The sequence below is a fragment of the Engystomops pustulosus genome, chromosome 4 (assembly GCF_040894005.1).
Source record: "Engystomops pustulosus chromosome 4, aEngPut4.maternal, whole genome shotgun sequence".
NCBI lineage: Eukaryota > Metazoa > Chordata > Amphibia > Anura > Leptodactylidae > Engystomops > Engystomops pustulosus.
The window spans coordinates 54,527,407-54,542,906 of record NC_092414.1 but is presented as its reverse complement, the minus strand read 5'-3'; the positions used below and the strand labels follow the sequence as shown (position 1 = coordinate 54,542,906).

The following is a 15,500-nucleotide window of genomic DNA, read 5'->3' as shown; positions in this document are numbered from 1 at the left end:
CAGCAAAATATTAGTTAGGAATATGTCTTAGATATTGTTCGATATTCCTTGTATATTGTTTGTACCCAAAATCCATTCTCATCCTAAAACTTTTGCATTCGGAAATCTAAGCCTCATCATATGATAGTACTTCTTATTTCAGTCATGCTCAAAAACAGAATTACAATGAAAGCTAAAACCACTAATGAAAGATTCTTGATAAAATATAGGCAGGGGCATAACAAATATCTTAAAACTGTAGTACAAAACAGCTGCTCAGCTGTGCATTCCTGGGACCTCCGCATAGATCTATAATTATTACTCCAGAAATGGCAAATTTCTACCATTGATGCCAGTTTTATGAACTATTCACCATCGACCCCTCCCTGCACAATGACTTTTGCCCATTTTACACTGCATATCTAAAAAAATCTCTCATAGAGCTTAGTGAATCATACAATATAATATAACTTTATTATATTGTATGATTCACTAAGATCCATAAGAGATCACTAACCTCTATGAGAGATGAGAGTTTACAGGTTCCTATGATTTACATGGCTTAAAAGGGTCATTGAATATAAGCTAATATGTAATTAGTTGTTATTTACAATTTTGCACCCATCAGCAGAAAAATGCTGTGGACAGAAAATATAATGGAGAATTAAAATGCTACTGGCCCTTTAATCAGCCTCCATCAGACACAGGGTAGAAGATGGCTGCCGGTCACATGTCCACATCACACGTCCCGCACCTTCCTGGCTAGGTCATGTGATCATCTTTTTTGGCTGTAGTGGGTTGGCTGCATTGCATCCAGTATGACCAGTGTTGTTGTTAGACGTCATCTTAGTGAGGTTATGTGCAGTGATGGCAGTTACAGACATCATTATTCTGTAAGTCTGTTACATCATCACTCTGAGCAGAGCGTAAAAGGGAGGAGGAGTTACTGAGAACTGAAGAGTCATGGGACTTGTAGTTTCCAGTGGTAGTCATCTTGAATATAATTATGCCTACTTTGGAAAGCCCATAACACTTTGTGAATCATAAAATAAAACTATTTAAGCTCCATTTTGTGACTAATGACATTGAGTTTTGTTATATGCATTTAATTATAGCATTATAGGTTTTTGTATCAGACGTTCATATTCTGGGAATACCCCTTTAAGAATATCCCTGTAATCAGTTAATATATCAGGCAACCTGCCCCCCACATAACGATATTGACATATAAGGAATAAAAACACATTAGGAAAAATAACTTGTTTCGGTATCTTTTTTATGCATTTAAAAACGTGAAGCTGTATTGATTACCACTCCAGACAAGGGGCAGTGTATGATATAGGGATTAAGATTACGCAAAAACCAGAATCCGTGTGACATCTATTCCCTATCATAAGAAGGCTGGTTTGAGAAAAATAATTTATGGTATATACTTTTCATGCTGAGATATGAACACTCACAGGACCAAAACATGAGCATGTACTAGTGAGGTTTTCTATTGGTATATCTCTTTTTATTGCTATAATTTCCAATTTGTTAAATTAAGTTGCATGTAATTATGTAGATTCATCGAAATCCAGAGAATGTAAAAAAAATATATGTATTTTAATGTGAAAAATAAGGTTCAGTATTATTGTAAATGCTAAAGACCAATACAATGATGAAAGTATAAGCCTGTAAAAAGATAAATAAAGATGACTGCAAATATGAATAATTCCTGTGCTTTGGATTGCAATGACCTTGTCACCTCTCCGCCAGACCATATCCTTTGAAGTGACAGAATATTTTCTACCTGTACTGTCTTCTTATTTTTGTGTTTGGCAGTGGGTTTATTGGTTAGCAGCAAACCCATAATTGTATGCAACATTCACATTTTTACTGCACCACACCATAGACTCATTTGTCTCTATCAGGGGACTGCAGGCACGAGCATACCATCATTAGAATTATTTATAATTATCTATCTTGGTTACTAGAGTGCTACAGATACATATGGCATTGCACATAAAAAGCCCCCAGGTTCATAGTGGAGTCCTGCAGATTACATTTTCCTAGGTGTTGGAGCAGTAAAGTCACCAACTCGTTTACTGGTGATTATTACTGGGTAGGAGCAAGGCATAACACATATAAATTATGCACTTTACTACCATGCAATGCTTGGAAATAAAATACATTTGATGTTTTAATGTGCCATAACATAGGGTGGACTATGTCATCCTATATTTTATTCATAGGAGGACCAGCTCTCATGGATTATTCTTCTATATTGTATAAAAAGGGTCTATTCCCCATTTCAATTATATATAAGAGATAGATACACACAAGGAGATAGGTAGGAAATTGGTAGAAGAGAAAAAGGATCAATATAAAATAAGTTTAAGATTTGGGAAATTGTAATTTCTTTTTATAATGCATTAACCGGTTAAGGACCGGGCCCTTTCCTGTTTTTTCATGTCCATTTTTCACTCCCCACCTTCAAAAATCTATAACTTTTTTATTTTTACACGTAAAGAGCTGTGTGACGGCTTGTTTTCTGCGTAACAAATTGCACTTCATAGTGAGGGCATTAAATATTCCATGCCATGTACTCGGAAGCAGGAAAAAAATTCTAAATGCAGTGAAAATGGTGAAAAAATTTATTTGCGCCATTTTCTTGTGGGCTTGGATATTACGGCTTTCACTGAGCGCCCCAAATGTCTACTTTATTCTTTGGGTTGGTACGATTACGGGGATACCAAATTTGTACAGGTTTTATAATGTTTTCATACATTTACAAAAATTAAAACCTCCTGTACAAATTTTTTTATTTTTATTTTGCCATATTCTGGCGCTAATTACTTTTTTATACTTTGGTGTACGGAGCTGTGGGTGGTGTCATTTTTTGCGACATTTGATAATATTTTCAATGATCTAATTTTTAGGACTGTGCGACCTTTTGATCACTTTTTAAAAAAATTTTCGGGTATTTTTGGATGTGTCGATACCTAATGGGTTTCGGATTTTTACTGTTTATTTATGTTTATGTCAGTTCTAGGGAAAGGGGGGTGATTTGAATTTTTATTTTTTTTTATTATAACTTTTTTTTTTAACTTTTTTTTAATTTTTCTTTTTACTTTAACCCTAGGTTGTCTGATCGATCCTATCATATATTGCCATAATACAGTATGGCAGTATATGGAGGTTAAAATGAAATAGCCTCGGAAGACCCGAGGCTACCATGGAGATGGATCGCTGCTCCCCCATGAAGTCACAGAGAGCGACGATCCTAGGCAAGATGGCGGCGCCCATGTGCCGCGATCTTTTTGAGGCTGCTGGCAGCTTTGCCGGCAGCGATCGCTGTGACAATATGCAGCAAAGACTTACCGGCTATGGAAAGGGCTCAGCCCATGAGCCCTCTCCATGCAGTGAGACACGACTGACGCCGTGAATACACGGCGGGTGGTCGTGAACCAGTTAAAGAGGCTTTTAATGGCACTTCAACCTATTTTGCTATTAGTCACATAAAACCTACAGTAGATCGGACAGATTATCAGAAGTGTCTGAAAGCAAAACTGTTCTAGGTGCCTATGGCAACCAATCAGAGCTCAACTTTTATGTTCCAACAGCTGTTTATTAAATTAAGGCTGAGCTCTGATTGGCTGTCATCGGCAACTAGAAAAGTTCTTCTCTCGGATACTTCGGATAAATCTCCCCCATATCTATGTGCTCAGACTCTTAGATAGAGAAGAAGTGGGAGGATAAGAAAATGGCGCACATAAGTAGTCAGTATATCTTAAGTATATTAATTCATGTCTGAGGTTTACACGTGTTTTGTGGCTACAAAATGCCCCATCGGTTATACCATAGAAACTAGGCCGGTTTCATACTGCACCTATTCCATGACTAGAATTTGATGAAGTGGTTGTTTACAGCCTGCCTGACAATACTCCATACTTTTGAGTTTTCAATTCCAATACTTCCTATAGGTGGCACTCGGAGCCCTCTCTTTGGGCAGCCAGGCCTTTGCCCAGCACAAAGGTCAACATTCAGGACTGAAGACCTGAATCAAGGAGGAGTGGATAGTGCTTGATTATCATTGTAGCCTCTTCTCGGGACCCATGATTCATCCTGTTAAGTAGACTTTAGAGGAAAACTACAATAACAATCCAAATTTCTCTTGTATTGGTGTAATCAGGGCGCCAATGCATTTGAAAGCTGTGAATTACTTTAAATTGGCATTTGGCACTTTGTGAAAATATCTGGCTTTTGCTTTTGGCACTCAGTCCCTTAAAGGTTTGCCATCACTGCTATAGGATCAATCTTTATGTAAAAGAAAGTATATATCCATACAGATAAAGCAACATTCTTATCTGTGTATGTATTCTATTTTACTGTTCAGTCACAGGAGTTGAAAAATGGAATTCAAGCCGTGACAAATCCACAAACAAATGACTGATGGGAACAAAACCCACTGGACCCTATTGACTATAATGGGATATGTTGGGTTCCTTCATGGTGTCATTACCAAGAAAATAGCAAATAGAATGGAATTTGCAAAGAAGAATCGAAACCGATAGTCTAGTGTAGATATGTACAAAGCCTAAAGTCAAGTGAATCAAGACCCTACACTTACAGTATATTGTAGAGTCTACTGCCAAATATAATAGATACATGAGGAATGCAAACATAAGATTAGAAACCATCTATCTATGCATCTCCCATAGATATCATGAAAACCACCCTTGGCAACAGCTATTTTGCTAATTTCTAGCAGGGAATTAATTGATGTGCAAAGCTTTTTCTTTGTCGATGAAAAAATAGTTTTCAGCTTTTGTGTTTAGTTCAATTACATGTTGCTATTAAACAAGAATTCCCGAATGTTTCTATCCAACTGAGTGCTTATTTTACTGAATGTCTTGGGGCGGATGCTTGGTTTTTAATACAGGGAAGAGTGAATTATATTGGATTTTTAAAGTATACAGTACATAGTTGATATGGCTGCCTAATGTTGATTTAAGATGCATCCAACCAAGCATAGCAGTGGCTGATGGAAGATCAATTTTCAGGCATGGATTCATTTTATCATCTATGCAGACCACAGTCATCAAGTCCAGATCGCTATCTTTTATACTTATCTTCTTCCTTTCTTCAACCAGATGGCTGCCCTGATCTGTGCAATGGCAATGGGAGATGCACACTTGGTCAGAACAGCTGGCAGTGTATCTGCCAGACCGGCTGGAGAGGGTCTGGATGCAATGTTGCCATGGAAACTTCTTGTGCTGATAACAAGGATAATGAGGGAGGTGAGCAAAAGTCTTCCATTTAAAATCCCTAAAGAACAGAAGGTTATATGTTCACTTTAGATGAGAGTGATTTACTGACAAAAATCTGTTACACTTCCAAAATACCGATTTACAAAAGAAATTCGGTAAATATATTGAAGTCATCACAATTACACAGTAGTCTTCACTAGATCATTCATTTCAAGAGTGGTGAAAAGCAGTACTAGGTTTTCTAATGAAAAGAGCTATCCTCAATTTAATAGTCATGATCTCGGTCCCTCATTCATGTAAACTGTAAAAAAAAATATTTTAAATGTTGTCTTTTTTTAAAAAAAAATTTCCAGATTAGAAATGGAATACATTTTTACTGGAACAGATCCACTTTTGTCTGATGTTACACATCAAATTTTGTTTAAGGTGAAGGTATAGAGAAAGAATAATAGTCAAATATTGACAATCCCTTTCAGACAATATTCTATACAGTATTACCATATTTAGGAACATTCAAAATCTAGGCCAGCGTGTAACAAGTGAGCAGTAACTAGGGCAGTGGTCAACATTTGACCATGTGCTTTGGCTCTTGACATGGCTCATAGTAAGCACCACACATTGCATTGACACATTTTGTATTAAATTTTACACTACAACACAATTTTGGAAAATGTATTGATTTCTTGATTCTCTACTACTTACATGTGGGTCATGGTTTCCATTTATATTGTGTCAGATTTGTCACTAATGAAACTTCAACAGCATCCAGCAGTCACTATTGACTGATAATAGGTTCTGTTATAGTCTTCGATTATGCTGTAATAAATAACTACTATTTGTTTGGTTAAATGTGATGGAATTTGCATATGTGAACAGAGCTCGATGTGTCTCTCCTCAATCCCCAACCAACTAAGTGGATTGTGTCTCAAATAATAAGAAAGATTGAGGACCTCTGATCTAGAGCATGGTAGGATTATTTTATCTTATGTAGATAAAATAAAAGCAAAGTGTGATGAGGGAGCTCAAAATAGCACAGAGCAAATCCAGGTATAGATTGTAGTAACACCCAATACTCGTGGAGGTGCTTGGTATCTAAATGGCAATATGCTTTCCCTCTGGGGAAAAAAATAAATAAACCTCAGCAACACTGCCAAAAGTATCAGTATTGAAAAAGTATCAATGTTTAATTATAAACTTAAATCTATAAATCAATAAATCCAATTATGTTCCAATTCAAATGCACAATTCATACTCAAAATTCATATAAAAAAGAATCAGAAATTCACAGAATAAAAAATTAAATACTAAGTTACCCAAATTACTGGTAAGAGCTTTCAGTGTGCATAATATGTGTGTAACATATACAATGAAGTACCTTGATTCATTTAAGCATTGCAAAAAATTGCTGTATAGAAATAATAAAGAAACAAGAAACTTTTATTAATCTATTTTCATCAACTTTTTTGCATTGCTTAAAGAAAAAGCAGTGTACTGTATGGTATATGTAACAAGAAAAAAGTACCGTGTTAGCAAGTTAATGAAATTCCTGTTGCTTTTGATCAAAAAAGTAACCTTCTTGAGATGATGATACCTTTTAATGGCTTAATGAAATGTTAGATGTTTCAAGCCAGCTGTTGGGACATCTTCATCAGGCATGGTATAACAGTCTTTCAGAAGTGACACAGATCGTATACACCATGAACAGAGAAGAAATGCAAACAAAATGTAAACAAAAGGGCAATAACAAAGTTAAGACAAGTCCTTAATTAGATGACTTGGACAGTGTGATGGTGTATTACCTAGTGTATTACACGGTTAAAGACTATGGAGTCTCTGATGACCCATTATCTCAAGATAACATCTGTTAGAGATTGTGGAATCCCTATAATCTAACATCCCACACAAAGATTAATTAAAAGATTGCCAAATTTATTTTAACGCTCATGGGATTGCTTCAGACCCAGAAATACAGCTGACCAAATTTATCCTGAAGCACAATTATTTTTGCTTTCTGGAGGAAATCTACCTACAGAAGACTGAAACTGCCATGGGAACAAAGATGGCACCACAATATACTTCATGGCAAACTAGAAAATGGTTTCCTGGAATCCTACCACATCAAACCTTTAGTCTACTACCGCTTTATTGATGATATTTTGATCATCTAGACAGGTTGACAACAACAGCTAATAACATTTCATGAAAATTTCAACAAATTCCATCCCACAATAAACCTGACTTTAAACTTTTCACACAGTGAAATAAACTTTAGGGACACAACCATAAAAATCTGAAATAACTGCATCCAGACATCCCTATTTCAGAAACCAATTGATCGGCCTTCCTACTTGAGATGGGACAGCTTTCACCCTAAACATATAAAAAAAATCCATCATCTACAGCCAGGCCATCCGATAATCGGATCTGCTCCAGTCCAAAGGCCAGAGACACACATCTAAGAGACATTCCTTTGCTGATCGACAATCCAATCAGTGGAGCCACCAGGATACCCAGGAGCCATCTTCTCCAATACAAAGAGTAGGTGAACAAAAATTGTGTACCACTGGTTGTGACGTACAATCCACATTTGGAAATACTAAGAATAACCTAAAAAAAACACCACATACCCCACAAAGATTACCACTTAAAGACATTGTTTCCAGACCCTCCACTGCTGTGCTACAGTCAACCCCCAAACAGGAGCTTCCCATCATCTAAAATACAAAATGGAACTTTCACCTGTAATGTCGGGAGCTGCAAAACCTGCTCTCTGATTTTGATCACAGACAAGATACTGATCCCCAACACACAGCAGCAATATAACATCCCGCAACATTTTCATATTCCACTTCTAATGTAGTCTACCTGATTGTGTGCACAAAATGCACTGTGGAGGGTCTTTATATTGGAGAAACAGGCCAAAAATGAAAGTCCAGATGAGGTCTCATCCCACACAATAAAAGAGGAGCAGAAACATCTACCTGTGGCAAAACACTTTTGCAGTCCTGGCCAAAATATCCTGGATATGAAGGTTCTAATATTAAAGGGCAATTTCCGGTCACAAAATGAGAGTCGAATTTGGGAAAACAAGTTTATTGCACTCTTTGACACCCTCCACACAGAACTCAATCTATCAAAGGGATTCTTGGCCCACTACAACCTTTAGTAGATGTTATCTTGATATAATGGGTCATCAGAGACTCTAGAGTCTCTAACTTGGAGGCAAATAACCATCACACTGCCCAAACCATCTAATTAAACCCTTAACGCTCTGCGCCGTAGCTCTACGGCGCAGAGGTATAAGGGATGTATGAAGAGGGCTCACGGGCTGAGTCCTCTTCATACAGAGGTGGGGGTTTTTGCATTTTGCACAAAACCCCCACCGCTAATAACCGCGGTCGGTGCTTGCACCGATCGCGGCTATTAACCCTCTAAACGCCGCCGGCAAAGTCGCTGGCGGCGCTTAAAAGACGGCGGCACGCGGGCGCCGCCATCTTTTTTTCGATCGCCACGCCCCCGAACGTCATCGGGGGGCGGCGATCGGTTACCATGGTAGCCTCGGGTCTTCTTTTGACACGAGGCTACATGGTTTATGCAGGTTCGTTACAATGAGCCAGTGGCTCATTGTAATGTATAACCTGCAAAAATGCCATATATTGCAATACTGTAGTATTGCAGTATATGGTAGGAGCGATCTGACCATCTAGGGTTAATGTACCCTAGATGGTCTAAAAAATAGTGGAAAAAAAAAGTTTAAAAAATAAAAAAAATTAATAAAATATTAAAAGTTCAAATCACCCCCCTTTCCCTAGAACGGATATAAAACATAACAAACAGTAAAAATCACAGACATATTAGGTATCGCCGCGTCCCAAAATGCCCGATCTATCAAAATATAAAAACGGTTCCGGGCGGCGGTGACCTCCGAGGCGGGAAATAGCACCCAAATGTCCGAAATGTGACTTTTACACCTTTTTACATAACATAAAAAATGAAATAAAAAATTATCAAAATGTCGCACAGACCTCAAAATGGTAGCAATGAAAACGTCGCCTCATTTCGCAAAAAATGACCCCTCACACATCTCCATGCGCCAAAGTTTGAAAAAGTTATTAGCATCAGAAGATGGCAAAAAAATTTTTTTCTTTGTACACATTCGTTTAATTTTTGAAAATGTATTAAAACACAATAAAACCTGTATAAATTTGGTATCACCGCGATCGCACCGAACCAAAGAATAAAGTAGGCGTGTTATTTGGAGGGAAGAGTGAAAGTCGTAAAAACTGAGCCCACAAGAACGTGACGCACGTGCGTTTTTTTTTCAATTTTTCCACATTTGGAATTTTTTTTCAGCTTCGCAGTACACGGCATGTTAAAATAAATAACATCACGGGAAAGTAAAATTTGTTACGCACAAAATAAGCCCTCACACAGGTCTGTACTCGTAAAAATGAAAAAGTTATGGATTTTTGAAGTTGGAGAGCGAGAAATCAGCCGAAAAACCCTGCGTCCTTAAGGGGTTAAGGACATGTTGTGTCAACTTTGTTATTGCTATTGTCCTTTACATTTTGTTTGCATTACTTCTCTGTTCATGGTGTATAAGATCTACGTCATTTTATAAAGCCTCTAACATCATACCTGATGAAGGGACCTAAGACATCCCGAAAGCTTGTAACATCTTATATTTCAGTTAGCCATTAGATTGCATCACAATCTCAAGAAGGTTACTTTATTTGACCTATCAAAAGTAACAAGTATATGTAACAAACATGTAATGCATACTGCATTTACTTAATTGGGTTAACGATATTTTATTTTATGTGAATTTGTAAATCCTTTTATACATGATCTTGTGTATGGATGAATTTTGTGTATGAATTGTGCGTAGGAGCTGGAATATATTTGGTTTTATTGCTTTCATTGATTTTAGCTTATCATTAAACACTGATACTTTTGGTAGTTTTGGTGAGGTGTTGCTTATATTATATGGAGCCTTTGAAGTTTAAGACACTTCAGTATAGTATGATCCATTTGCTTATATTTTTAAAAATAGTAGCTATATGTATAGAGATGAAAAGAAACTTACAAGAAGAAGAAAGGCTTTTTTGCTGCTAATTAGAAGGGCAGTTGTTTTACAACGCACATACATCGGTCTCATAATCTTCCATGCAGAAATAGTTATAGTGCTTGACTTTGTTTATGTTAGAACCAGAAAAGATCAGACAGACCATCTGCTTTGGATGCCAATGTGCCATTGATATACAAACATTTTTTTCCAAAATTCAGCTTCAACTAATCCATCTTATGCGCTGCCATTTGAAGCTAAAATTGCTCCTCCATGCACTATGAATCAACAGATTGTGTTCAGGAATAAAACAAATCTGCTAAGTTCCCTCTTGTTTATGAGCTTAGATGAGAACTTTAGACTGATGAGGGATGAGGAAGAGTCAGACTAGCATGTTATCAATGTGTTAAATTATCTGAATACTCTGGAGGAAACAATGGAAACAAACAAAAATCCTAAATTCGGTGAATAGTGGCCTCTGAATAGGCAGTGGATGCCAAGACACTTCTTAGCTTTGTATTCACTTTCATCTTTAGCATCTGAATTATTCACATTAAGAAGTCAAGTTTATGATTTAATAAAGAATAGTTATATAGAAGACTGATAATGGAACCACTTCTATATAATAAGCTTATGAATGGAGGGTTTTGATGTACACATCCCTCCATACAAGTCAATAAACAAGAGTCAACATTTCCCTCCCTTTCTGCCCTATAGTTCATGTGTACATAAACATTTTCTGGTGTCTGCCTATCTATAATATACTCTCCAAGAAGCAATTTTGCATTAATCAGACCATGTCGATACCTCTAAAAAAGCACCTCTCGATGCATCCATGTACAGTAAACATGACAACAGTATAAACTACAGATATAGATATGCTATTTTGTTGTCCTCTGAAAAATAGTGCCACTCTTATCCCTGGACTACGAGCGAATTTGAAGCCCAATCTCATTCAGTTCAGAAGGACAAGCAACAGTATATCAGACATATTAGGGAAATTGATCAAAGTCTTTAATTGTATTGCATCTGGCATCAGATTTAGGGCAGTGTCAGGCAGGCAACCATGGTTGGTCCGTGAGGAACGGATTATGCATTGTCCTGTTTCATGGACTGATCACAGTGCAGAGAATCACACTGTGCATTACAGTGATTTATGATGCAAGGAATCCCTGCTTTCCCACTAAACAGCAAAACCTAGCCAATACCGTGGTTACAGCTCTGCACTGCTATACCACTGCACAATGGTTAGTGATTCATGAATGATCACTACCATCTGATTTAAGGCCAGTATAGTGAAATACAGCCAGGTGTCTTTCAAAGGAATGTGGAATCATGTTTTTATAATTATTCAGATGAAATGAAATAAAAATGACATCTTATGACTGTGTAACGCCATGGAACATTTTACTCAGCACCGCCATAGCATCTAGTATTTAATGCAATGAAGGACTTCACATTCCTTTGGAGGACGGCTGTATTTTGCTATCTCTACCCCCATACAAAGACTTCAGGTTTGATGCGGCCGAAGAGTTGTTCTTATTTGTTATCATCAGAGTTATGTCTGCCCCGCACAACTCATGGAGGTGAGTGCATTACCAAGATACATGTGCTCTTCCCTTTACTCTCCTTTTTTCTGTCTTTTATGTGCCAGTATGTATGACACTGGACTTAATACATTCCCTGAATATGAATGAAATATTGTATGAAAAATTGTCTGATGCAAGACAATTGACATTTATGACCTATTTGGTTAAGTCATTAATATTAGATAGGTGGGAATCCATAAAAGTGAGAATCATTTGCAGTTCCTCAGAAATTGAAAATGACAGCTGGACAAAGCTGGACTTCCAGCTCAGTTTTGTTGTTATTCCAGCATCAGAGGCTACCAAAATCATAGGATTGGGAACAGGGGCTGGGGTGGGGGTGAGGGGTCAGACATTCAGATATTGCTGGCCCATCCTTTGCATAGATCCTTGATAAAACTCAAGTGGAAAACAGCTTTAAAGAACATGTCTCCATTGCTCTCAATAATAGTATTGGCACAACAGATTCCATCCCCTGATAAGTAATTATATGTGAGATAAACTAAATATACAACTGATAAACTACATAGAGACATAGCGCTATATATTTATTTACACTACAGACCGTGTAATCACTTCTGGTTAACGGGTTAAGCCAGTCATGTTAATAAGTGCTGCATGTGTGCCTGTACAGTGTGAACCATCATAAGAACAATTCTAATTTTTTTAAATTTGCAATGTGTTTGGTTTAATGTAACATGAACAGTGTTTGAGCAGGTCCAGCACCCCTATATGTGGCTTCCTTTGTACAGGAAATTTAATTCTGAGTAGATTTTAAGAACTGTAGTAGCTTATCCTGATTATAGACATAGAAAGATTCTACGCTGCAGAAAGAGAACAAAAAATCTTATTTCTGGGAACACCAGAACTGAATCACTCTTGGACCACCAGGTCAAGGGTTGTTTTGCACTAGAAGATTTCTGCATTAGAAAGAAAGAGAGAATCTTTGATGGAAACATCACTGCTTCAGTCGGATGGAACTCTCTTTATATTGTCTTGTTTTAGTGGCAGTTGGAATGTACTTTGTAGCAGTCAAGGGTTAGAGAGAGAATAATGGATGAGTAAGCCTGATGACCTGCACGTCTCTAGAGGCAAGTCTCTGAGTCTTGAGGGACTATCCTTCAGACACCAAAGGTGTATAAAGAAGTTTGCAGCATATACTTGCCTGCAGGTATATTTTATTATTTATACATTTATGATGCTGCAAGGACATATTTTTACAAAGTGAAAAAATATTTCTGGACTCATGGATTTCTAAAATACACTTCTATCTGTGATTATATTACCACTCCAGCCCATTAATGTTGCATGTTATTGTGTAAAGATGTATTTTAATTATGGAAGGACTAATATTACAAAGGAGATTGCTCATAATTGAATATGACAATGTAAAATCACAGTATATCCAATTTGATGTTTTCACTTTGAATAGATATTCAAGGTTTTCTCACCATTTTAACTCTACATTGTGGACCTGACCAATCAAATTTATTTTTAATAGTTTGACATTTTCTCTATATATATACTGTACCAGAAATAAGTTTATTGGAACAGGGAAGCAGGTGACGCTTCTTTCGGCTTTTTCAGCGTTTGAAGCTCTTGCCACCAAAGGCATTTTTGCATTTCAGTTTCTTCCTCCCTGATGTCTGGCTTTCTGTATAACATATTGTACTTTCTAGTGTCAGTATTTAATATTCCATGCAAATTCCAAATGCTCTGCAAATTAAAAAAAAAAAAAATACATAGGTGCCATTTCCTCCTCGGCTCTGTTTATTCTTTTGGTCTTTACTATCGCTGATCCCAAATTTATATAGGTTTTATTCTGTTGAAATACATTTAAAAATGAAAACCTTTTGTACAAAAATCCTTACTTTTTATAAAACTTTTTAGGTTTTGGGAAATAGTTAAAGTGGCAATTTGGACATCATTTTCCGTTATGGGGCTCATCGCCAGGAATAATAATTTTTATGGTTTATTAGAAAAGGCATTTTGGGACTTAACATGTTTTGTATGTTTATTTATATCTCTTATTTTGGAAAAAGTGGAGTTATTTGAACTCTTATGTGTTTAGTTTATGTTTACTGTGTTTAGGTTTGAGGTCTGAGGTCTCTCTTTGTTTTATCTCTACAGGCCAGTTTCAAACTTGGTGGTCAGTTTGAGTGGCCTTGGGCCCCAGGTTTGAGTGGCCTTGGGCCCCAGGCTGTCAACTTTACTTCACATATTATAAATTTTGCTCAGACTACAATTGATGAATGAAATGGTAGATAAGGTTCCCAACCGTAGATAGATGAAATCATAGTAAATTAAACTAAACAGTGTGGGAAAAAATTGGCCCATATTAGAAAACAAATTACTGCCCTACCCCAAATAAGGAACTCAGAATAAATCCCTGTATCAATAGCCCATCAAAAGAAACTAGTTTGCAGAGCGTTCCTTTCAAGGAAGAATTCTGTTGGTGCATTATTAGTAAGGTATATAGATTCGATCATGCTCTATAGTGGACTATATGAGGATCTCATGTTGATCCTCACCATTATAAATATATTCTATACTCTGAGGGGGAGGCTTCAACCTCTTAGTAGATGCTAGTGCAGTCTGTCTGAAGGACAGAGGCAAAGCCTATAGTAAATGTGGTGGGACTGGAACTAGAACTAGGACTATGACTGTCAGAGAAGGCATAATAAATCTCCCCCTGAGTGTCTCCAAGGGACCACATTTGGCTTGTCTTTACATTTTTTCTTGTTCCTAACACAAGTAATATAGGTTTCTAAACTCCCCACACACACACTGATAACAATGAAACTATGGACAGTTGGTCTTGGGAACTCCAATCATTGGAAAGGAAATAAAATCCCATCAGCGCCTTGACGCGGTGAAGAGGTGTTGGATCACTATAATATAAAGCTAAATACTTCCATGTGCAGAATAAAACCTTTACTTTAGAATTTTTCTTCACTGGCATTATTGCATTGTAAGAGGAAAAGGATTTACTGTATATTCGTAAAATGTTGCAAATTGTAGGGCCTATTGAAGAAATTACTTCTCAGGTTGCAGCCTCTGGAGAATTTAGTGGAGTGATGAAGTGAACTCCATGGAGATGGAGTGTCCTGGAGAAACAACCGTGTGGAACATTAGTTCTTTTTTATCAAGGTATTCACAGACAAGATTTCCTTTTTACTCATGATATCTTCAAATTGGTCTTGTTTTTTCTTAGTGGCAGCTTGTATGAAATGTCATGTCCCCCTACCAATCATTCAATACGCTAGAAAAGGTGAAGGAGATAGTTAAAGTCTGTTATCTCTAAACCAAATAGTGAACTGGGAAATGTATTTTATTCAACACACATTAAAATGAATAATGTCATGCTAACCAGGACTTCCAGAATGATAAAGCTGGTTCATATCTGATATATCTTCCCTATATCATAGGCAAAATATATACACTAGTAGCTAGAGGCTACGTCAACTGCACAATTTTGAAAATTCAAGAAAAACACTATGGACAATAACTTTTGAATAAATGTTGTGTTTATAAATATTACAATTTACCATGACAAACTTAGTCTGCCCACTGACATAAGATGTGAACGGGTGTGGGTCCCGAGTGCCGTTGCTGCAG

The 15,500-nt window shown here is 37.0% G+C and overlaps 1 protein-coding gene across 18 annotated transcripts in view; it reads left to right on the top strand.

Annotated features, from left to right (window-relative positions):
* Positions 1 to 15,500, top strand: part of TENM2 (teneurin transmembrane protein 2) — a 1,545,179-nt gene that overhangs the window by 1,440,492 nt on the left and 89,187 nt on the right. For all 18 annotated transcript variants that reach the window (XM_072145937.1, XM_072145941.1, XM_072145939.1 and 15 more), the window contains one exon: positions 5,115 to 5,261. In XM_072145937.1, coding sequence (XP_072002038.1) covers positions 5,115 to 5,261 — 147 coding nt within the window. The remainder of the gene's footprint in view (positions 1 to 5,114; positions 5,262 to 15,500) is intronic.